The sequence below is a fragment of the Aedes aegypti genome, chromosome 2 (assembly GCF_002204515.2).
Source record: "Aedes aegypti strain LVP_AGWG chromosome 2, AaegL5.0 Primary Assembly, whole genome shotgun sequence".
In the NCBI taxonomy this organism is placed as follows: Eukaryota; Metazoa; Arthropoda; class Insecta; order Diptera; family Culicidae; genus Aedes; species Aedes aegypti.
The window spans coordinates 13782534-13808891 of NC_035108.1; the positions used below are offsets into that span (position 1 = coordinate 13782534).

General features: G+C 37.1%; 1 protein-coding gene across 1 annotated transcript; it reads right to left on the reverse strand.

The window, feature by feature from the left end:
* Positions 1-395: 395 nt before the first annotated feature.
* Positions 396-25989, reverse strand: LOC5575753 (peroxisomal membrane protein PMP34). Its single transcript, XM_021839924.1, has 4 exons — positions 25261-25989; positions 25123-25183; positions 2579-3391; positions 396-941 (listed from the first exon to the last, which is right to left on the reverse strand). Exons 1-3 carry the CDS (start codon positions 25330-25332, stop codon positions 2592-2594), a joined length of 933 nt encoding a protein of 310 aa, XP_021695616.1. The 5' UTR covers positions 25333-25989; the 3' UTR covers positions 396-941; positions 2579-2591.
* Between the last annotated feature and the right edge of the window lie 369 nt (positions 25990-26358).

The window sequence follows — 26358 nt, forward strand, 5'->3', positions numbered from 1 at the left end:
AAAATCCGGGAATTGGAAAACTGATTCTGAATGGACATCCTGGAACAAATCGCGATCAACATCATAGTCGAGAAAACATGTACGCCCAATGCTAAAACCGTTGTGTTTGGCCGATGGACCAACAGATGGCGGTAGTGTGTAGACGTCAAACGCGAACAAAAACGTTGCGAGCGCTGCGGGTGGTGGATTGACCAACTACAACATATTTGAATCGACCGTTAAAAAGGTGGTCGATGAACAATGATGAGAGTGTGACGTCTGTTTGTTTGTGTTAGTACCTTCCCCAAAGGCAAGTTACTTGTAGTGGAGTTGACATTCCTTGCTCTCAATCTGTCGGAAACCTCGACGTGACCCCTCACAGAATTTCGGATAACAAGAAATACTATAATGCTTCATAAATTTATCCTCTTTGCCAGTCGTTTATTTTTTTATTTCTTATTCTTTGTGATGTATAGCTTCTTGCAATAGTTAGAATCTACGTTAAATCAATATCAAACCTTTTTTTCACGATTTTCACTTTGTTCTTTTAAATTGAAAACTTTCAATTTAGAAACGACGTTAACTATTCGAGGTTTCTCCTTAGAAAATTGAAGCAATCACTGCAGTTGTTGTTCATGTCTAACATGCTTCATAGCTATTAAAGAAGGTACTACGTTGTTGAACTAAACTAAATCCATACCGTCAATGCAAACAATTAACCTAACCATTGGCCTTCGATAGGCAACAAATACTTACGTGCTAAAATCATCACCCTTAATTTGTTTAGGCGGAGAGAGCCAATCGCGGAAGAAAAGTTGCGGAAAAGAAGAGCCAATGAGAGCGTGAAAAAATGGAATGTGTGGGACTAGATTGAAAAGTTGCTTAATACAGTGTATCTAAAAATGCCACGAAAACTGTAAAACCCTATTCCTCCATAAATACGTGTAATTTAGATAAGAACCCTAGATCATAGTTTCCCAAACTGTGGGTCGCGACCCCCAGGGGGGTCGTGAGCTGCTCTCTGGTGGGTCGCGAAAAAATATCTCATTTTGTGTTGATCGACTTAGATTTTTTCCTACATTTTCATATGTCTCCTCGATTCGAAGCAAATGGTTTTAAATTGTTCCCATTTATTCATTTCAGCATTTTTTCTAGAGCCTAACAGTCATAAGTACTGATGATCAAAACACTTGATATGGCATTTTTTTTTTTGGAAAGATGTTAGAAAATTGAAGCTTTAAAAACATTTTGTTTCAAACAAAACTTTTTTCTCGTATAAGAAAAGTTTTGTATAAATATAGTGATTTTTTTCACATCAACGTAACTGTACAAAAAGTTTGGATAAATTTATAGATTTACATACTACATTTTTGTGGCAAATTTCGGAAACAAACATAGTGCGAACGAAACGTCTAAAACTATGACGGATTGAATGTATCAAAATATATTCATCATTATGTGCGATCTTAAAACTACATTGCTGCTGGTTTGAAAATAAGTTGATGATAGCTTCAAAATTAAAAGAGAAAATACAAAAATGTATCCAAGAATCGAACTCGCTACCCTTTAGTGATAGCTACACGCTCCAGCTCTCTCGGCTGTTTCACCATCTCAGTAAATGAAAAATGAAAGTGGAACAGCTTCTTCCTTAAATGAATGTGTCACAGAATCGCTCGATGGTTGGCGGTTTCATCGTGAAGGCCGGTTTGCTACTGACAAGAAAAGGAATCGCCTATCTCGATGCATGGAAAATTTCTCCCAAGAAATGGTCAAGAAAATCACTTTTTTCTGATCGCAGTACGCAGTTGAGAAGAAACGTCACTTCAAAGGGAACTCTCTGTAGGAAATTTCTTGACCCTTTCAGTCAAGGAATTTCTTTACTTTTCTTGAGCGAAACAGCATACTTAGCTTGAATTTGAAAGAGCAGTCAACAATAAATTTCTAGCGCACTGAGCTGAATTTTTTATTGCAAGGGTCATGATTGGTTGACAGATAGTCTGATTTGCTTCAGCTGTTGGCTAACGCTTGTAATTTTCAAATGCCTGCCACAATTTTCCGTTGATTTCCAAATTGCGTGCTACTTAATAGTCACAACTTTTTGCTGTGTACAATAAATTTAGCAAAAATGAAATTTGAAATCTTTGTTCAAATAATTCTATCACAAATATTGGGAGTTCAGTGATAATTGATAAACAGTACTCTTACTGTTGAAATTTCCAGCTCAGAAAAAAATAATTATCTTAAATATCAAAAAATAAATAACTTTTTAGCTGAGAAAAACTGTTTTCCTTGGTTCGTAAAATTTTATGAAAATTTTATATTCCCATCAAATATGTAATATGGTGGAATATAATATTTCGATGTGATTGTTGTTGTTGTTGTCAATTGAACGAGAATTAGTCACATTGAAATGTAAGCAACATCGTAGACTTCGTAATTTAAACGTTCGCGGTGCATGCCATTTTCAAAAAAGTAACGATAGACTTCAAAAATGTTAGTGGAAAAATTAATTTATCAACTTTTTTCACCTGGTGGGTCGCGAAGAATATGCCAGACAGCTAGGTGGGTCGCGCACTCGAAAAGTTTGGGAACCTATGCCCTAGATGATCCTATCACTTCTTGCCCCTGACCAGCAGGACCGTGACGAATCGAGCAATTTTTTCGTAGGTCATGAACATCAGCGCCGCCGTAAGCACCGTCTGGAGCAGCTTGGCTTCGAGCCCCCGGAACAACCCGGCGGCTCCTTGCTTCTTCAGGATGATCAGCAACATCTGCACCATGTCTGTATCCGGCGGGAGATCCAGACTCTTGTCCATGTTGCCGTGTCGTAGCTTGGTTTGAATCAGCTGCAACGGATAGGTGAGTACCGTGGCTATTGCTTTGGCTATGGCTCCGATCGCGAAGAAAGCAGCTGACGAGGCGTGTTTCGGGTCTCCAACCATGCGCCGTTTGAGCGATTCGTACACCATAAACTGGATGGCCGGGTTGATGACGAGGATGAGAGAGGGTATTGCGCCGGCCCAGAGTCCTTTGGCTCCCTCGGTTCGACCCACGTGGATCAGCCCATCGAGGAGATTGTCGTAATGCATGGTGTTGTCCTTGACTCGATGACCCAGGCCCTTCATCTTGAGACGGGTGTTGACCACCCAGCACGGTGTCGTTGAGAAGACGTTTACAACTCCCGCCAACGATCCCAGGAGCAGATCGGCCAGTGCCGACTGGCTACCACCCGTGATGGATCCGCGCAGGGCCTTCAGGCTGTGGAATGTGTAGAAGTAGACAAAGTTGGAGATGCACAGGCTTTGCAGAACGGGGACGATGCCACGGTAGAGCGTAGCGAAGCCCTCTTCAGCCACGAGCTGCTTCAGGATGGCCCATGTGCTGAGTGCTTTGCGACGTTCTGGCTCTTCCACTAGACGGAGAGAGAGATAGGGGAGTAACGTTAGTTGCTATGCGAACAGCGGTTGAATTAATTATATCTAGGAGAGATTTGAGCTGTATCAGGCTTACTGATAAGAAGGAAAAGCGCGTGCTGCCCATAAACGCACAATTGTCCCATGTGAATAGGAAATCCAGCAAACATGAGACTGACATGCATTTATGGGCAGTGTAGGTGGTTGGAGATTTTTTAATGAATCTGACATTGTTTGTTATCGTTTACCCAGCATGTATTGATGTTTTTATTACAGTACCAATCAATTAGATTCTTGTTCAAGCCAGACAGACGTAAATTCGAGTACCAAGGCTGGTAGCGACTGAGAGTTTCAAAATAGATTCGAATCAAAAAGAATTCACCCATTAAATCTTCCATCGATTTCTATAGGAGATGTCCTATCTTCATCAATGTAAACAGTCATTTCTCCAAATATTTCCTTCAAAATAGTCATTGAGCATTTCTTAGAGGTTTCAAATAGGTATTTCTCAAGAATACCATCTCAATAAGTTATCTTTTCTAAGAAAGTCTTCAATTATTTTTACAAGATTCCCCATCAGGCTTGTCTTCAGCGAATAATGAAGAGAATTTCATAGAAATTCTTGAAAAAACCAAGAATGTATTTCTAAAAGAAATCATAAAGTTATTTGTAATGAAACAATTTTTGCAGAAATTTCTAATGAACTTCTACATAGCTTTCTGAAACAATCTTATGAACTCTTGAGAAATTTGGAAAGATTTTCTCGCTAAGCAAATTATTGAAAAAATAAGGGGGGAGGGTGATCTAAAGGCTACCGCTGCTGCTTGATAAGTATTTGGTTTGAAACCCAGACTTTTCCCATAGGTAGACTGCTTTGTAAATGAATTTTTGTTATGCAATCTATATTTTTTCAATTTCCTTATGATTATTATATGCTTCTTTAAAAATAGGCTTCTATACACAAAAATCAGCAGAAATCCGATTTATTTACATTTTGGACTAGACCAGGCCTGCCCAACCTTTCTGAACCGCGGGCCAAATTCGAGAAATAATTTTGTGACGCGGGCCACATTTTTAATCGCACAAATATTCTCTTGAAATCTGACAAAAGTCAGTAAATGAAGTTCATAAAATCTAACAATAATGGAGTAAATTACAAAAAATATAATCTCATTCGAATTTGAAGATAATTGCTGCTAAGCATTCTGCTGGTCGGTTTGTCCATTATCCATTGTGAGAGTCCCTTTCAAAATTATATAATAATCTAGTCTGGAATATTTTGAGAATCTACCCCAGAAATTTTAGATCCTGTGTGAATAATATCCAGGATGTTTTTTCAACATTGTTCTCCGAGTTCTGTCAAACCGACCATATATTATTACCGTGTACGCACCAAACTTTGCGCAGTTAAGAAATTATCATCGTATTTTTGCTTCAAATAAGGCTAAAATATGTATCTTTTTATTCAAACTTCTGCCAACGATAGGCTTTTAACCCTTCAGTAGAACGCGTGATTTAAAAAAAATAAAAATGATTCACAAAAAAATAAAAAAATGCAAAAGGTGATGCAATACCTTGTGCCTAACATTGCGCACAAAATCTGAATTGTTCCTAACTTTGCGCATGATGTGCCTAACTTTGCGCATGCCTTAAATTGCTCGTTTACTCTAAATAATTTTACTTTTTTACTGGTTTCGTATTAAATAAAAAGGTTACAACTAATATGAGTTTCATCAAGAGTTTTTTCCGTGAATTTCAATTTAATTTATTCAATCACCTCAAACATAGAGTGCCCACGAATAGAGATTTACTCTGTTCTTATTTTTTTTATAATACATATATTCACAAGATTACAATCTGAGCTATATAGTTTACAGCCGCAGCTTATGCCTATTTGTTATCGTACGTTGCTTCATATAACTTATTCTCTTGTTTTTTTTTTTTTAATTCTTAAACTGAGAGATGTATCGTTGATCTTTCGCGATTAATTTTTTTTTATCTATTTGCCGCCAGTATGGATATTCCATAATTGAACGCTTTTTTCAGACAACTGGAGCTTGAATCATTGTCCTTCAATTGGGAAGCCAACCTTTGCGCTATCAATTATCCAAGTTTACAGTAATAGTCTCCTGTGTTAATACAGTGGATTTTCCGAGATTTTACTATGCACACCTTGCCTTCAGCTTCATACAAAAGGTACTTTCAAGAATATTACATGTAGCCGCTGCCTTATGGATTGAGTGACCATTCCTGGTAAGATCGCCAGATTTTGTCATATGCAAGGACGTACATGTATTTACGTGCCATTCCGAATTGCTAGAAGTGCGCAAAAATTAAGACCCTCGTGTAAAAAATGGGTCCTAACATTGCGCATCGCTATTTTCAAATAAAAATTGAACATATTATATGGAAAACAAATGGAATTACTAGAATATTACCTTTCTTGCAAATACACCGCAAATATACTTTTCACAACACAGTTTTGTTCATAAAAATGTTGATTTTTTGCAGTGCCACTCCTTAGCGCTTGTTCTAAGAAGGTGTAAAAGTTGACGTTTATGCGTATGACGATAAGGTTTTTTGTTTATTTACTAACATTAACGAGGGTTTCTTAGTAAACAAATGTATGTCAAATACTTATTTCACATAAACGAACATGTTGCTGAAACTGAATTGTTAAAAAAATCAATGATTAATTATCATTTTTTCGTGCTTCTTAAAAATGCGCAAAGTTTGGAGCTGCGCAAAGTTAGGTGCGTACACGGTAGCATGAACATTTCGTGCTTAAATCCTAATCAAGCTTTAACGAAAATCTTGGTCAGAATGTCCAAGATTTTACAAGAATCGTGCCTAGGATGCCTTCAGAATCTCACCCAATAATCATTTTGGAATGCCACCTAGAAATCTTTGAAAATGCTGGAAAAGTATTTCCAAAGAAACCTGCTCAAAATGTTGTTATTTATTCGTTTAGTATTCTGGCAAAATGTTACATAGCGTTATGTTGTAATCTTGCCCATGATTAAACAAAATTATGTGTTTGATTCGTTAAAAATCCTATCCTATGGAATCCTGGTAAAAATTCTGTAAGAAAAAAATCTTAAGGCTGATTCTTAAGGCCGATGCTTGCGAAATTACTTGCATAATGGAAGAAAATCAAATTTCTTTTATCGTAGTACGCAGTTGAGAAGAAATGTCGTTTCAAATGTAGGTCTGTGAAACAGCATATTTAGCTTTATCCGTGAAAGCCGTGTCCAGAATTCTTAAAAAATCCTGTTCAAGATTTTGTAAAAACTAAATTGAAAATTAAATAGACTTAGTAAATTCTAATTTCGGGTTGGTATAATACATAACGGTAAAAATATGAGAAGAATCATCGAACCCTCCGCGGGCCGCACAAAATAAGGACGCGGGCCGGATGCAGCCCGCGGGCCGTACGTTGGGCAGCCCTGGACTAGACCCTTTTTTCGTTTGTTCGTATGTATATAATTCTTAGAATATATTATCTAAATACCCTGTCCTTCGGTTCAGAAAGGGGTATGGGCGCGATTTGCCAACTCGGTCGAGGCAGATTTCTTGTGTGAACAAGTTTTAACATGGACATTCTAAAGTGCCAGAACGAAGTGTTGTGCTTGTGGTGAGCACTTGAAGATGGGATGGAAGGTCATTACTTCACGTTAACACTTTACTTTTACTTCTTTAAAAATTCTATACAATAATCAAGTCTGAGCTTACCTATCTGAATTAACAGTTGCAAATAAAAAAGTAATTTTTTACAAACGTCGCGTTAATTTTATCATAATGATCTTTTATCTGCATCCGTCGAACCATTCTGAATGGCCGTTGTGCGAATATCACCAAGAACATGCAATAAAGCTGGATTGTCCTACATTGAAACATTAAAATTTTCGCTCTTTCGGATAAATTTCTTGTGGTTTATAACTAGTTTCAAAGATTGTTATCGTGGGAATCCAAAGAGCGATTTTTTATGACTTCAGTGTAGACCAATACTGCAATACAGCGTGTTACAATCACTAACATTTCTTCTCTCTCTATCCTTGTTTTCATATTTAACCCGCCAATACTACGGGCAACAATTCATCGGAGAGGAAGAACATCCCTTATCATAGCAGCGTAATGGCTTAGGAAACGCGGATACGGGAACGACCGGCGGAACCAACGGATCAACGCAGCAGCCTCCAGCTAAATGGGACAAGTATCCGATATAACAATCTAATTTGGTTCAGACTTAAATGACATTTCAACATTGACATTTAAGACTATGATCTCACGTAATAGACAAGCGTAATCACAGTAGCATGACTAAAAAGTACACTTAAATGACAAATTATTTTAAATTATTTCGACTAGACAGTAATAATACAATAATGACACTACTTTTTCAAACATTTTCGGGATGGCTTATTTCCACAATGTTTCCTTTTCAAAAAAGCAAGGGAATATATATACAAAATCTTGGTACAGCAACGACGTTGAACAAAACTTCAATACACACAGTTCAGATGAATAGTTACGAAATAACAGCTACATAAGTGGAAGTCTTGTGTAGAAGCAAAACTTAAAGAACCCCAGATCAAAGATGTTGCGTTGCCTACTTCCCAAACTCCTATACCCCGGTGTGATATGGAAGGTGTGAGTTTTTAAACTTATGCTGGAGACTTGCCCCCTGACCCACGGTGTGCTGAAACGCACATATTATCGAACTTGCATGAACCTCCGATCTTTTTTCACTAAAAGTTAGCCTTAGTAGTCAAAATAAGCTTGCGGCATATTAAAAAATCTTTCATCGGCAAAAATTTGAATAAAGTCGATTTTTGCATTTTTGGTCCTTCCCCATACGTACATCATAGGAGAATATTAGATTTACACTAATATGATGACTTTTAACGGCCTAAAGATCAATTTGACATATCTTTAACATGATTGAATTCTTAGATGCTTCAAATTAAGCATCATTTTCTACATACACTTACACAATATGACCAGCCCATGGTGGTATGCCTTATTTTATATAATGGAAATTTCACTTTTCACTTCAGAAAAGCACATACGAACGCTTTGTATTCTTCTTTCTGAATCAAATCAGTAATATTTTACGTATGCGGCATAGTTTTTTAATCAGAACAGGTATTCTCCGAAATGGATACACATGGCGGTATAAGCTGTATTAATGTGCTTATACGCGCAAAAGTCTTGAAAGAGGGTTTACTATAACATGATTAACAGTAAATGGCTTATATAGCCTTAATGTGGTCTCAAGCTCATCGTGATACAAATTTTGTGCAGTCACTTATCTACTCATATGCAATGCGCACATTATATTTGGGGTTTGAAGTGCCTGATTTTGAATGGAAGGGCTGAATTATAATGCGGGTAACTTTGACGTACTAAACGAAATAACAAAAATTATGATATTCAGTTAATCAAAACGAATGCTAAAGTAAGGAGTATCAGTGTGACACTTCATCTCGGAGCTGTTTTCGTGCCAATCGAGAGTTGGCAGTTGAGGCTTTATATTCGAATATTAAAAATGATCAGATTTTAGCACTTCCAAAACGCTCACAAACTTTTACTACCACTATTTCATGAAATTATAATGAGTTCGGTACGTATGCTTGATGGCCTAGCTATAGTAGAACGGTATCATACCTCATAGCGAAGAACATACAATTTGGAATCATTTTTGTAATCAAAGTGACAAATTCCTACATAACGTTAAAAAGCTAGAGGTATGCAACGCCTCATGTACTTTACGGGATTCATTCGATTTATACTTATTCATGTTCCAAAAACCGACTGAATTATGATAAATTCAATGTCGAAACATGATTATCGATAGATATCTATTCAGAGATATAATTTTATACCCATTATTATCAACTTATAATGGTGTTTGTCATGTTTGTTTTGACCAAATTGTCATTGTATTTTAATTGATAAAATCTAATCCAGTTTCCCTATTAACATTCTCCAATCCAAATCAAACTGTGATGATATCAAACAATAGTTTGTTGTGGATTTTCATGTGCTACTCATTATTAATGTTACCGCATTACAAAAACTAACTTTCGATTATATTAAAAAATATAGATTCATTCAGATCGAACAGTTATGCAATCTTTTATGTGCAATCGATAACTAACATACCAGTGCTTGTTTTACAAAAAAAAAATTAAATAATTATATTTTCGCTCAAAAAACTATCAAAGTTACCTCGTTTTAAGGTTTGTATTTAGTTTTAAGTATGTATGTAACTAAGGATAGGGAGAACTAAGAAGAAATGCTCGTAAACTATTCAATCGGGCAAAACGTACATCGAACTGATCTCAGTATAGAGAGGCCTTAACCAATTACAACATAGAGATAAGAAGATCAAAGCGGAAAAATTGGAGACACATGTGTGAAAGCATAGATAGTACTCCTGAGACTGCAAGACTTCAAAAGGTTCTTTCTAAAGACCATACCAACGGTCTCGGAACACTTAAAAAGAACGACGGGTCTTTTACTGAAAATACACAAGAAACTCTAGAATTAATGATGGAAACTCATTTTCCAGGGTCACTACCATGTTCATCTGATCAAACTAGCACATTTAGCTTATCAAATGGATCGGATATGTCCAATGAAGAAGCTTCAGATCTAGCGGATCATATATTTACATATTCTAAGATAGAATGGGCATTGGACACTTTTGATCCATTTAAAACCCCAGGATTAGATGGAATTTTTCCAATACACTTGCAGAAGTGCAAGGAAAAAATTATTCCTACCCTGCTGACCCTATTCAAGTGCAGCTTTCTATTAAGGTATATTCCAACCAAATGGAGACAAGTCCGAGTGGTGTTTATACCCAAAGTAAATAAAAAGGATAAAACATTGCCGAAATCATTTAGGCCAATAAGTCTTACGTCCACATTTTTAAAATTAATGGAGAAATTAATTGATGAGTATATTAAATCAGATATAATTAAGCATAAACCGTTAAATAGAGCTCAATTTGCCTATCAGACTGGCAAATCCACGACAACGGCTCTCCATTCCTTAGTTACAAAAATAGAGAAAACTTTTGATTACAAAGAACTACTTTTGGCAGCTTTCCTTGATGTTGAAGGTGCGTTTGACAACGCTAGCTTCACATCGATGAGAAGAGCCATGAGAAGTCGGGGTTTTTCAAAAAGTATTATTGATTGGATAGAAGAGATGCTGTCAAAAAGAGAGATATCAGCATATCTTGGTGATTCAGTTGTAAGGGTAAGAGCTGTTCAAGGCTGTCCCCAAGGCGGAGTTATCTCTCCCCTCCTCTGGTCCCTAGTTGTTGATGATCTTCTTATAAAACTGCAGCATCAAGGGTTTGAAGTAATTGGATTCGCGGATGATATCATCATTATTGTTCGTGGAAAATATGATGCAATCGTTTCTGATCGAATGCAATCTGCGTTGAGCTACACTTTAAGGTGGTGCCAAAATGAAGGGTTAAACGTTAACCCTAACAAAACCACAATTGTACCGTTTACTAAAAGACGCAAAATCTCCATATCGAGTCTAAAACTAAGAGATGTTAGACTGTCTCTGTCTTCAGAAGTAAAATTTCTTGGAGTTATCTTAGATAGTAAGCTCAGTTTTAACAGACATGTTGAACAACAGATAGAAAAAGCAAGAAATGCTTTCTGGGGCTGCAAAAGAACTTTTGGTAGAAAATGGGGACTAAAACCAAGGATGATACTTTGGATTTATACAGCCATTGTGAGACCGACTATTACATATGCATCTGTTATTTGGTGGGAAAAAACCAAACAAATCTCAACTCAATCCAAATTGAACAAGCTGCAAAGATTGGCTACAGCTGCATTAACTGGGGCGATGCGTAGCACTCCTTCTAAAGCTTTGGACGCAATGTTGAATCTACCTCCTTTGCAAGATTTTATACAAATGGATGCTGTTAAAAATGCTTCACGACTCAGAAGGTCCTCTACTATTAATGATAGCGATCTCAAAGGACATATGAGCATCGTAAAAACATTAAATATAAATCCAATATTTTCAATAAGCGAAGATTGCATGATGAAGCGAAACTTTTTCGATCATCTCTTTTGTGTTCCTGATATAACTCGTCAGGACTGGGAAGTGGGACAACCGAACTTCCGTTCTGGCTCAACAATCTTTTTTACAGATGGCTCGAAGCAAGATAACCTTGTTGGTGCGGGAATATCTGGCCCGGGAGTAAACGTTTCACTACCACTAGGTTGTTGGCCAACAGTTTTTCAGGCGGAAATTTTTGCCATCTTAGAATGTGCCGACATCTGTCTAAAAAGGCGCTATAAAAATGCTAATATCTGTATTTGTTCGGACAGTAAGGCAGCTCTCAATGCTTTAAAATCGAACGTTTATACATCTAAACTGGTCTGGGAATGCACCATGCTACTGCAGCAGTTGTCCTGTCGCAATAAGGTCAATCTTTATTGGGTTCCTGGTCATTGCGGAATAGAAGGGAACGAGAAAGCTGATCAGCTAGCTAAAATAGGGTCATCCACTCAATTTATTGGACCTGAGCCTTATTTTGGAATAGCTCCATGTGGTTTTAAACTAGAATTAAAGAATTTAGAAAGGACAAAGATAAAACTTACCTGGACCAATACATCCGATTCCCGTCAGGCGAAACGATTCATAGAACCGGACGCCAGAAAAACACTAAGGTTAATAAACTTGAATAAACATGAGTTAAGTACTTATACTGGACTAATCACAGGTCACTGTCCTAGTAAATACCACTTAAAAATAATTGGAAAGTTGCAGGAGGATAAGTGTCGCTTCTGCAAGTTGGAGAGTGAGAGCTCTGAACATTTAATGTGCGAGTGTGTTGCACTTTACCGTAAGCGTTGTAGATATCTTGAAAAAGGCTTATTAGAGCCTTGGGAAATCTGGAACTCTCATCCCAAACAGGTACTAAGTTTCATACGAAATGCAGTACCTGATTGGGATACACGCCAACTGATGGGTGGATAGTCACTTCTTATAGTGATGAGTCCTCTCATCGCGGCAAAAACAAAGAGGATGACACCACAAAAGATCAAATAAATGGTCGCAGTGGTAATATGTCCCCGACACCGGAAAAAAAAGGATAGGGAGCTGTGTGGTGTGTGCCAGTCTATAATATGGACTAGTCTAAACCGCTACTGACTGCACTGATAAAAATCCACACGCTCGATCTGTGTGTTTAAAATTATGGATTTATTCATGAACGTCCATATCGATTTGCTATGATTTTCTTGCAAACTTCGTGTGTGTTACACATTAAATTCCTGTGTTTTGCTTCATGGATTGATTCATCAACCGACAACAGGGATTCCATATTTTTTCCACATAAGTTCCCGAAGCTTTCTCTTCAGATTCGTATGTGTCAACCTATGGACGCATAGATCATCACCCCAACACGGATTCAGTGTGTTTTGCTTATGGTTATCTTGTGTCATAATCATCATGTTCAAGTTGGTCGATTCATTGATTTGCGCAATGAGATTGTTATGATGAAATCCATGAGCTATGCTATCGATTTCCATGTTCAAAGCTTCTAAATTGTTTGTGATCAACCCATGGGATGCATAGTGAACTGAATTGCGGTTGGACCTCGTGTCGAACGACAGTCATCATCATGCTTCCAAAGAGAAGAAGCAAATTTTGAAGCTGAAAGTGTTAGATGAAAATTTGTGAATTCGATTTTTCTTTTATTAGTGAAGTTGACCGATATACGAGAATTCTACCTTTCTATAAGAAAACATTGATTATAATGTATAGTTTAGTAGAAAAATCGGATTCCATTAACAGATTTTCCTGGCTTTCAGTTTCGAAAAAAATGGAATATGCTTATCCCTGGCTTCCCAAATTATGGATTTGTGGCGCCCCGCTTGTTGCTGGCTCACGGGTTTGAAAAAAAAAATCAACACTGAGAAAAATCTACACGTCAAGGTCGTGTGTTTTACTTATAGATTTGCGCAATGAGGAAAACCACATGATTTGAGTGTGGTAGCCATATGGATTTTATCATTGATTTCACGGTATAATAACATGTGTATCAACATTAGGTTGTCATGTGAAACAAACATGAATTTCCAAATATTAAATCATGAAAACCAACTGATTTGCTTATTGAATTCGAAATGTAGTAGCTTTAGATAGTCATGTGTGATAGAACATAAATGTCATGGGACTGAAAGAAGAAATTTGGTAGAAAAACTTTTGCTCCCCAAAATATGGATCCGAGGCTCCTCTGCTTGTCGCAAGCTCTCTTGATTTTTTTTTTCAAACCCGTGAGCCAGCAACAAGCGGGGCGCCACAAATCCATAATTTGGGAAGCCAGGGATAAGCATATTCCATTTTTTTCGAAACTGAAAGCCAGGAAAATCTGTTAGTGGAATCCGATTTTTCTACTAAACTATACATTATAATCAATGTTTTCTTATAGAAAGGTAGAATTCTCGTATATCGGTCAACTTCACTAATAAAAGAAAAATCGAATTCACAAATTTTCATCTAACACTTTCAGCTTCAAAATTTGCTTCTTCTCTTTGGAAGCATGATGATGACTGTCGTTCGACACGAGGTCCAACCGCAATTCAGTTCACTATGCATCCCATGGGTTGATCACAAACAATTTAGAAGCTTTGAACATGGAAATCGATAGCATAGCTCATGGATTTCATCATAACAATCTCATTGCGCAAATCAATGAATCGACCAACTTGAACATGATGATTATGACACAAGATAACCATAAGCAAAACACACTGAATCCGTGTTGGGGTGATGATCTATGCGTCCATAGGTTGACACATACGAATCTGAAGAGAAAGCTTCGGGAACTTATGTGGAAAAAATATGGAATCCCTGTTGTCGGTTGATGAATCAATCCATGAAGCAAAACACAGGAATTTAATGTGTAACACACACGAAGTTTGCAAGAAAATCATAGCAAATCGATATGGACGTTCATGAATAAATCCATAATTTTAAACACACAGATCGAGCGTGTGGATTTTTATCAGTGAAGAGAGCTTGCGACAAGCAGAGGAGCCTCGGATCCATATTTTGGGGAGCAAAAGTTTTTCTACCAAATTTCTTCTTTCAGTCCCATGACATTTATGTTCTATCACACATGACTATCTAAAGCTACTACATTTCGAATTCAATAAGCAAATCAGTTGGTTTTCATGATTTAATATTTGGAAATTCATGTTTGTTTCACATGACAACCTAATGTTGATACACATGTTATTATACCGTGAAATCAATGATAAAATCCATATGGCTACCACACTCAAATCATGTGGTTTTCCTCATTGCGCAAATCTATAAGTAAAACACACGACCTTGACGTGTAGATTTTTCTCAGTGGGCCGAGTTCATGCATACTTCAACACATTGACACGCCTCAGTCAGTCAGCAAGTTCTCGGTGATCGGATGTCGTCCGCTACAGACGCTGCATGTTGGGTGATTGATAGTGGCATAACTCGGAGTTTCACATTGGCGATCCTGCCAGGCTGGATTTATCAAAATCAATTAAATAGGCCACAATCACCCAGCATGTATGCAAAAGTGAAGCAGTGAAAATCAGAAAAGAAAAATTAAGCGGATCCGAATGACTTGACGGTGTGGATGTGTGTGTATTTTCCGTGCGTTATGTGGACACCAACATAATCTTTGATATTCTGTGCAGTTCTGGTGGTGGTGAATACGGTGATACTAGCTCCCTTCCTGCTTACGTATGCACGGTAAATCTAAGGTACTCAAAAGTAAGTTCATTCTACTCTATTCGGGGAGTTCGTATGTTAACCTAATTTTGAGTGTATGAGGATGAAGTTGTTTTCATTTGCAGCCATGCGAAAAAAATACCTATCGGTAAGTTTCTTTAGCTCAACGCTGAACTGGCAGATTACAGTGCAGTGCTTTTGTACCTAACACAGATTTGAGATGGCAAACTAGTGTTCTGTTTTTAGTTTTTTTTTTTACTCTTCGCTCTCTGACAATAATAGAAGGTGCGAATGAAGAAGGTAGTGAAATGTAAATCAAAACTAAGTTAAAAAATACTCAAATGGGGGTTGTTCATTTTTGTTCCGTGTAAGTGTTATAACCTTCTCTCTCCAGCAACAAACATAAATCTAGCGTAACATTTGAAAAGGGCCTAACTGCAAAATGTAAACAAACTTGATTATTCATTATTCGTATCATTTTTTACGTAAATTACTCCTACATACTCTTACGGGCATGCAAAATGCATTATTAATGGTAATTTTATTCAAATTTAAAAGGGCCTATCTGAAAATGATAAAACTAAGAGGGCCTAACTGGTCATAAAAGGGCCTAACTGAAAATTTCCATCAAAATCAGATTGGCCCTTCCGTGCATTTTTAATTTTCCTCCATATTTGTCAATATTTAGCCCTTGTATAGTGATCAGCATAACGTAAAAATTGAGAAATGCTCGATTGAAGATTCTGTAACATATTAATTGTTACTATTTTAAACTCATTGCTATCTAATAGTTTTCAACTTTTGTTCGACACTCATAGTCTATTACTGGGCCACGTAACGTTTTAAATCTAACTTAACATAAAAACTAGTAAAAAATGTTGAATTCAAACATCATCGGCAGATAGGCCCTTTTACGAGTCTTCAAACCAGTTAGGCCCTTTCAATTAGGCCCTTTAATTGAACATGGTTTCAGTTAGGCCCTCTTATTTAACATAGTTCCAGTTAGGCCCTTTTGGAATTTGTTAATTTTATTGATTATTGAATAGATTTTCAAAGTTTTAGAACTAAATCAATCGATTATGTGAGAAAATCAACATTGAATATTGGAAATTATTTATTGAAGATTCAGTACTATATTGATTATTCATATTTCAAACCCTTTCTCCTATTTACTAGTTTTATACTTGTGTTCGACACTCATAATAGTCTACTAGGTGGCCCATAACGTTTTAAATCTTAAATAACAAAACAACTCGTGAAAATGGTTGAATTCAAACATCATCGGCAGATAGGCCCTTTTACGAGTCTGAAAACCAGTTAGGCCCTTTCAGTTAGGCCCTTTGATTGAACATGGTTTCAGTTAGGCCCCTCCAGTTAGGCCTTTTTATTAAACTTAGTTCCAGTTAGGCCCTTTTGTAATTTGTTAATTTTATTGATTATTGAAGGGATTTTCAAAGTTTTAGATCAAAATCAATCGATTAGGTATGTGAGAAAATCAACATTGATTAATAAAACTTCTTTATTGAAGATTCAGTACTATATTGATTCCTATTTCAAGCCCATTCTCTTTTTTACTAGTTTTATCATAATCTTAATGCGAAGTTAGTTGAAAAACTGATTTTTTTATCCTGAAAAAAAAATCAATTAGGGAAAGTGTACCAGTTATGGCCATAGTGGTTCCCTATTTGGCCACGTGTAAAATTTGAATAACTTTCATATTTTAAATGTTTTTACATCAAGATATATGTTAAATCTAACTACTACAACAAACAAACATTTTCAAATTTTGAAGACATTAAAGTAATCACATATGGCGAAATAGGGAACCACTATGTCCATAACCTATCCTACATTAAAAATTTTGAATTATTTTTTTTTGTTAATTTTTATTTGTTGCCTCTAGTTGTGGATCGAGTTCCAAAGTCGCGATTTTCACAAAAACGAATTCGTTTGTTTTTGTAACAGCCCTGCAAGAATTCTTCTTATACTTCTTCTTGGCATTACGTCCTCACTGGGACAGAGCCTGCTTCTAAGCTTTGTGTTCAATGAGTACTTCCACAGTTATAAACTGAGAGCTTTCTTTGACAAGTTGCCATTTTCGCATTCATATATCGTGTGACAAGTACGAAGGTACTCTATATTCAGGAAAGTAAAGGAAATTTCCATTACGAAAAAAACCTGGACCGACCGGGAATGGAACTCAGATACCTTCAGAATGGCTTTGCTTTGTAGCCGCGGACTTAAACTGCTCGGCTAAGGAAAGCCCTCAAGTATAAAACAAGTAAAAAAGTGAATGGATTTGAAACAGATATAATCAATAAGGTACTGAACCTTCAACCGAGAATATCCAACATTTAGCTATTACATTGTTTTTCTCTCGCTTCATTTTATTTAAAAACTATGAAAATCACTTCAATAACCAATAAAATCAACAAATTCCAAAAGGGCCTAACTGGAACTATGTTTAATAAAAGGGCCTAACTGGAGGGGCCTAACTGAAACCATGTCCAATCGAAGGGCCTAACTGAAAGGGCCTAACTGGTTTGAAGATTCATTGAAGGGCCTAACTGCTGATGATATTTGAATGCAACCATTTTCACGAGTCGTTATGCTATTTGAGATTACTAACGTTCTGGGCCACGTAATAAACCATAATGAGTGTCTAACACAAGTATAAAACTAGTAAAAAGAAGTGAATGGGTTTGAAATATCAATAATCAATATGTTGCTGATTTTGTATAGAATAGTTTCCAATATTTAGCTTGTATGAAATTGTGTTGTTTTCTCACATAATCATTAAATCACAGACAAACAGACGTCACACTCTCATCGTTGTCCATCGACCACCTTTTTAACGGTCGAATCAAAAATATAGCAGGTGGCCAATCGACCACCCGCAGCGCTCGCATAGTTTTTGTTCGCGTTTGACGTTTACACACTAACGCCATCTGTTGGCCTGTCGGCCAAACACACTAATTTTAGCATTGGGCGTACATGTCCTCGTGACTATGATTTTGATCGAGATTTGTTCTAAGTGTTACGTCTGTTTGTCTGTGATTAAATGTTGTCGAAGAATTATGCAAATCACTTCAATAATCAAAAAAATTAGCAAATTCAAAAAGGGCCTAACTGGTTTGAAAATTCGTTAAAGGGCCTATCTGCGGATGATGTTTGAATTGAACTATTTTTACAAGTTGTTGTGCTATTTCAAATTCAAGTCGTTGTGAGCCACGTAATAGACCATTATAAGTGTCGAACACAAGGGGTTATCCGAAAATGACGTCCATCGATTGGGGCCTCCTCCAATGGGGGGATGTACGAAAATGTGACAGTGCATGGATTGGGTATTAAAAAAAGCGTGACAGAGGAGGTAGAAGGGTTCTAGAAATACCGAAAAACGATGGACGTCATTTTTGGATCTTCCCCAAGTACACACTTAAATTATTTCACCGACCTCAGTAAAACTTTTCGCCGAGAACCCAACAGCTGAGAGTTCAGTAATTTTCAACGCCGAATCTCGGTACTTATTTTACCGAGATTTCGGCAATCCGCTTTTTTTGGCGAGATCTCGGCAAAAGTTACCGAGATTCGGTAAACGTTTACCGAGATCTCGGTAAAAGTTTTACCGAGAATCGTCAAATTATTACCGAGATATCAGCTGTTGGGTTCTCGGCGAAACCGTTTAAGTCTGTATGAAACTAGTAAAAATCGAATGGGTTTGAAATAGGAATAATCAATATGGTACTGAATCTTCAACCGAAAATTTCCAATATTTAGCTATTATATAGTGTTTTTTCACATAATCGCTAAATTCTGTTCAAGGTTTATGCAAACCAATTCAAAAATCAATAAAATTAGCAAATTGTAAAAGGGCCTAACTGAAACCATGTTCAATCAAAGGGCCTAACTGAAAGGGCCTAACTGGTTTGAAGATTCATAATAGGGCCTATCTGCCGATGATGTTTGAATTCACCAATTTTTACGAGTTGTTGTGTTATTTGAGATTAGAAACATAATGGGCCACGCAACAGACTTTAATGGGTATCGAACACAGGTATGAAACTAGTAAAAATGCGAATGGGTTTAAAATAGGAATTATAAATATGGTACGGAATCTTCAATTGAGAATTTCTCAATGTTTACGTTTTGCAGATAGGCCTTTTTCAAATGTTACGCTAGAAATGAATTTGTTTTCGATTTTTGTTTTATACAAACACGGTTATCATATGACAACGATCCATATACGTGCAAGTACTAGGGAGAGAAGGGTGATTAAACGTCAGATTGTCTCATTGTATCGAGCTGCTTAGGAACGTATGGTGATGCTTTTCAAGATGGGCTGTTTTTTTTTAAATCCCAACGTTGATGTGTCCTTGATCGATATCGAGGACTGCTATTCGTCCCATTGGAAGGCTCTTTGATTTTGTGTTGGACTTTGACTTTTATTTATCTTGCTGTTAAATATTACAAATGTTATGGAAGAAAGAGATAGGAATATATCACTGGGGAATTTCTCGGCGTCGCAGTCATCAAAGCTTCCAACGTTTCGGTGTTTATAGGCAAATTTAATGTGCCATCATCATAGAGGTCGCTAGGGAAGAAGGAGAGAAATGTCATTGAAAATTTTTGTTTACGTCCAAAATTCAATTTTTCGACCCAAAAATTAGCTCATAATTAATTAATTATTAAACTATTTTCTATTGGCATAATCATTTTGACCCTTTATTCTTGCGATACGCGTGATTTCTCAAAAAAAAAATAACAAAATAAAAAAAACATCCGGAAGTTTATAACCTATGTAGCCGAACACCAATTTTCCAATTTTATCCCACTAATTGTACATGAGTACTGACTGGATCTGTTCATTTTCGAAGGAAAAAAAAGGTTATCATGTTTTTCAATGCTCTCTGATCGTCTACAACATAACATGATAGGAATATATTTTGTGCAGAGAGTTTGTACTTGAATTCTAGTCATACCGAAGTTTATTAGCTCTAATAGAGATCATTTTTAATGGATCATATTAAAATAACCAAAACGACCGCTATGGAAAGCATAGATAGCGCCACCGTAGCCTTGTGTGTTTGACAGAACAGCAATGCTGTCACAATGTTAAATCCCATATACAGTGGCGCCTTTGTTTTGATGCGACGAGCACAGGCAAAAACTACATACAATGATCCATTAGATATATGTCTGCGCTTATTTTAAAATCCACATATAGCGGCGGTGGTAACGCTTGGATAGGAGTAGGCTTGAATTATTATCGTTCTTCAAGGATTTGAATGGATATATAACAATCCAGTCGTTATGTAAAGTTTACACACTTTTCTTTATTTGCTGTGAAAACTGTCATAAAATTTATTTTGTTTTGCTGAGAAGATGTTGTCTAAAGGAAAGATAAGCGTGTTGATCGGGATGACCACGCAAGTAAAAGAAGAGCATGTAGTTCGGGACGACCATGCCTTGGGAGAATGTTGTCCAAAGAAAAGACAAGCGTGTTGATCAGGACGACCACGCAAGTATAAGAAAAGCATGTAGTTCGGGACGACCATGCCTTGAGAGGATTTTGTCTAAAGAAAAGGCAAGCGTGTTGATCGGGACGACCACGCAACGATGAAAATGGCATGTAGTTCGGGACGACCATGCATTGACAGGATGTTGTCTAAAGGAAAGACAAGCGTGTGGATCGGGACGACCACGCAAGTATAAGAAGAGCATGTAGTTCGGGACGACCATGCCTTGAGACGATTTTGTATAAAGAAAAGGCAAGCGTGTTGATCGGGATGACCACGCACGATCAAGAACAGCATGTAGTTTGGGACGATTATGCGTTGAGAAAACGTTGTCTAAAGAAAAGACAAGCGTGTTGGTCGAAACGATCATGCAAGTATGAAAATAGCGTATAGTTCGGTCCGTCCATGCTCTCAATAACTTCAACTACTAGCGCGTGCTAATTGGAGCAATAACGTACGAATAATAATAGCATGTAGTTCACGACGATCATACTATGGACCAATTTTGTCTAAGGAAAATGCGAAGATCAGTGCTGAGAATGGTAATAGTAGTAGGCTTGAATTTCGCGAAAATCAGCAGCAACGATGGGCGTGAGTTTCGCTGGCTTCACTGACTGCGATTGGCTTTGTTTGGCTACTGTAGAACGAATTTCATATTTTTTTCCAACCCTGGCGAAGATGTTGCCGAAACGGCGAAGTATGAGTAAGAATGGTTTTGACAAAATTGAATTTGCCGCAAAAATAAACAAGAAATTGAATAACATGTTGTTTACAAGGCACATGCTGAATATGAATATGGAGAAGTAAAGATGCACTAAAAGTGATAGTTGGCGAAATTAGCTAAGATAAAACATCAATGGCGTTCATTTTCAATATCAAGAGCGTGATTCTTATCATTTTTTTTTTCTCACATAATCATATTCAAAAACAAAATAGAAGTACATAACCAGTTTTTTTTTTACAGAGAAGGGGGAGGATGTGTGGTGTGTGCCAGTCTATAATATGGACTAGTCTAAACCGCTACTGACTGGCCGAGTTCATGCATACCTCAACACATTGACACGCCTCAGTCAGTCAGCAAGTTCTCGGTGATCGGATGTCGTCCGCTACAGACGCTGCATGTTGGGTGATTGATAGTGGCATAACTCGGAGTTTCACAGGAGCCGGATCCTATTCTTGGCACTTTTGATTCACTTCGGCAGTGGGGTTTTTTGAAAGCTAGAAATCTCATATTTGGCCACAATATGCGTCCTATTAAAGCGCTTCTTATTGCAAAGATTCAGACAATTCGGCCGATAAAACCTCCCCATGCCAAAGTGAATCATGCAGTCTTCAAAAAATCTCACTCCAAGAGCTGCTGAGATTCAAAACCCACGGACCAAGATCGAATGCGTGCGCTCATTATATTCCAATCAAGGCATGCATTGAATCATGCGCCTTGTATGGGAGGATTGAATCCCAGGATTCGATCCTTGATTGAAGAGAGTTATTAAAATAAATCAAGTAGACCTTGATAATTTAATAGAAAAATTATCTGTGACATGACACACGTTTCACGAAGTATGTACAGTCATCTCTCCCTTACTCGATATTGAAGGGACCATCGAGTTAGGGAGGTATCGAGTTACAGAACACAAAACCAATGCAACTGCGATCCAAGGGACCATCGAGTTAGCCATGAAAACCAACTTTTACTATGGTTCTCTAACTCGATATCGAGATACGGAATATCGAGTAAGGGAGAGTTAACTGTATTTCTCTATGATTTTATTGTTTTTATGTCCACGTTTTCCCCTTAAATCATTTTGATTCGTGTTTGGTAAATTAGTTTATGTCTGTCGCAGTTAAAGTTGAAGCCATTCAAAAACTCACGTTATTTTTTTCTTTACAGCGAATCAAATACAAATCAATAAGAACTCTTGGAGCTTCAGATTCGGATTTGCAGTGCAGTTGGCATCCTACATTATCTGAAGCCTATGCTTGAAGCAAGAAGAATTGAACTACCATCAGACCTGGGAAATTGATGAATTTATAAATGAATGGAATTATTTGCTCTGTTGAAATTTTATTATAAATAAAAAAATGTGAAAGCGTTGTAGAAATAATATTGCTTTATAATAATTTCATCAAATTCCTTCTCAGCGCGTTGGTCTTTTTCAAGTATTTGTTAGAAAGCTTTAAACTCTAATTTTCTGGCTCGCTTGAGTAACTAAGCCAAACGATCCCTAGTTTTTTTCGTTTTCAAGGAAGTTCAAAGGGGAGGGTTGTTTGAAATTTCATAAGAGTCATTTGCGAAAATAAGTTAACAACGAAGAGATGGAAGTTTAAAGCCCGTCAAATGCGTGTTAAGTTATTAATGAACAAAGTAAAACTCAAAATTAAAAATACACCTTACTGGTATGCGCAACATAGTACTACTAATCTTTGGGGATGGTCAATTTTCTCTATTTTTTCAAATTTTTCTTGTCAAATGCTAAAGCTCAGGAATGATATGTATTTTTTATTGGATCTCACAATTTCCATAGGAACTCATAAGCCATGGAAATATATTGGGATCGCTGATTGAGCCATTTTCATCTGAATTCCCATGCTAAACTCCTTAAAATGGCTTGTAGAAAACAAAGATATTGCTGCTGGACAGTTCGTTTGAACACTTTTGGGCAAATCTTTTTTTTTAACATCGGTCGTACATCAGGCAGAATAAACATGGATTATCCGTTCCTATCTCAATAATAGCGGAGTTGCTGAAGAGTAGAAGGTCTATGGAGGATATATTTCTTCACGAAAAAACCTAAAATGACACCATTTATTATCGAGTAGAAACAAATCAAGTACTTATTTACATACCTGTTGGCTGAAAGAGAATGACAATTCATTCATGAGGATTCCATCCTGGGATTGAATCCCAGAACAAATCTCGCTCACTGAGATCGGAAAAATCAGGATTCAAAACGATCCTGCAAGCTGAGATAAATTCATAGCATGCTTATTTAAATCTGAGAGTAGAAAGATGATCTTCGCAGACTGGAATCATGAAGTGCCCAAGTAGCTCTGCACCCTACGTTAATAATGTGAGGTTTTAGCAAACGCACCCAACCAGCAGCTGCAAGATTTCAATAGAATTCTGCAACTTTACAAATATTATAAAATATTGTTACTCATACAAGAAATATAAGACTATCATAGATTTTATTTTCGCATCTTACATGTTTTGTATAAACCCTGTATATGTAACGATACTTTACAATATATGTATGTGTTCTAGTTTTGGATGTAGGCACACCGTATACAAGTTTGCGTAAAATCTTCCTCCATCTTTCAATCAAAACAAATGTAAATAACAAGACCAGCTAAAGTGAAAATACCATACAAAATCGAAACAGTACATTGCCCTATATAATTGTATGGCTGTTTATTTTAGTGGTTGAATTTAATTACATAATTGTCTGTTATCTTAAAAAAAAACTTCATGTTCAATAACGAACTCCAATGATTTCAATTATTCAGTAGAATTGCAAATATTGATAAGTTGTAGTATGTTTACCTTAATAAATTTATGTAAAAATGCAATGTCGTTCATAAACGGCATACCACCATGGGCTGGTCACATTGTGTGAATGTAGGTAGAAATTATGCTCAATTGAGAACGTCTTGTAATAAATTCATGTTCAAGGTATATCAAATAAGTCTTTGAGCTATTATAACGCATCAAAATTAGTGTAAATCTCATATCCTCATATGAACTCATGTATGAGAGAAGGGTAAAAATACAAAAATCGACTTTTTTCAATTTTTTGCCGATGAAAGATTTTTTAATATTCCGCAACCGCTTTTTGACTATCAAGGCTAACTTTTAGTGAAAAAAGATCGAAGGTTCATGCAAGTTCGATAATATGTGTGTTCCAGCACACCGTGTGACCCCCTTGTACATCAATAAAATAAAATTCTTAAAATATCTTATCTAAGTAAAAGATGAAGCCTTGTTAGATTTTATGAAAGTGCGGTAATAGAATCGTCTAAGATAGAAAAATAATTCATACTTTGCGATGTTTTGGAGACAGTTTGATTAAGACGAAGAAGAACGTCTCGTCATTGAAATTTGTACTGATCATCGATGATTGTGATTAATTCGTCTCACGATTGCGATTTAATTAAAATCAGTTTGTTATGTGCTGACATAACTAAAAGAGTATTAGTGCAAAAAGTGATACTTTTCTGAATCAATATTAACTTTGACGACTGAGTTTTATTACTTTGATATTACGGCTATAAACAGTAATCTGCTACCAGCCCTGGAGTACGTATCATCTAATCCAGAAGATTAACACCATCTTGAAGTTCGAACGCTTGAAATAGGTATCTAGGTACAAATGCGACGTCTAAGTCTACAGATTTATTGCTGACAAAGCTTCGGCAAACATTCATGATGTCATTGCTGTTTGGGTACTCACATTGAAGTCGCGATCGAACCGTGTCCAGCGGGTAGAAAGCCGACATTGCAATCACGCTGCCCTGTAATGAACGAAAGGGAATCGTTTAGATCAATCACGTCATTGTCCAAGAAGCTCCTTGACTGGTGCTCAAATTACCGTAGCGCCGGACACCGCATGCACCCAGGACAGGTAACTGAACACCTCCTTCAACGGTTTCGATTGAGCCATATTTTGTTCCGGCAGAGTTCCTTCTTAAAATCGATGACGATAGGGCAGCAAAAACACTTCACTGCGACTTGTTTTTTTTGTTCGGTCGCCTCCCAAGTGCCCCTTTCCGTTCAGAGGTCAGCCAGCAAGTTCGGATATTGCGATCCTCGGTTGTTACCGAAATTCAATTTATGACGACGATACTTCAGAACTGCTTGCTCATGTTCCTCCTCCAGAAGGGGAAACAACTAACCGAGACCGAGTGCCTCTTCTTTGCTCACGATATTTACCTTTTTTGCATACAGCGATAATAGCTTACCGATCGCGCGATTACATACAAAGAACCGTGTCTAAAATCCGCGAAATAATACTCTTCGATAATTAGGTACACACACGCACTTCAATGCATATTACAGCAAACTTTGCTCAATAAAGCAAGGAACCCGCAGCGGCAAAAACTCGTCGATTTTTGCGAATCCAACGACAGTTACACAACACTCGTCTTCTCGCGACACCAATAGATACTTCAAAGCTACTTAATCTTTGGAATTAGGTCCCAATTCGAGGGGGGATTAATATTATGCACGATTTTCACTTTTATATCATTGCGGATTACACCTGAGTGACGACACTGCCGCAGCTGCTCCCCGCGAGAAACGAATCGTGAATGAGAAACGAAGAAGAACCTTTTGACGGACAAACCCGTTTGTTTACGCGTATCATTGAGCGTTACGGTCGTTACTTCCCGGAAAATATCTATCAGGTTGAATTCCCGGAAGCAGCGATGCCAGATAAGAATATATGCTCGGAAACGAGATTCCACTCAATTTTGAATAGTTTCAACGCAATTCAGTAGTTGAGCCCGTTGAGCCCAAATACTCGATTTTGGAAAAAAATTCCAAGGTCTCACTACATGGAGAAAAAGAAGTACTTAAATTTTGATTCTTTTGTCCCAACTCGGCACTTTTGTGCGTTATCCCAAATGAGGTCATATATTTTTTAATGAAACCACAGACAAACTGACGTAACACTCTAACTATGTTCATT

Coding starts and splice junctions, on each gene's coding strand:
- LOC5575753 (XM_021839924.1), bottom strand. CDS start 25,332: ATGGCTCAATCGAAACCGTTGAAGGAGGTGTTCAGTTACCTGTCCTGG. Junction 25,184..25,260: donor ATGCGGTGTCCGGCGCTACG/GTAATTTGAGCA, acceptor CGTTCATTACAG/GGCAGCGTGATTGCAATGTC. Junction 3,392..25,122: donor GGTTCGATCGCGACTTCAAT/GTGAGTACCCAA, acceptor CTCTCCGTCTAG/TGGAAGAGCCAGAACGTCGC.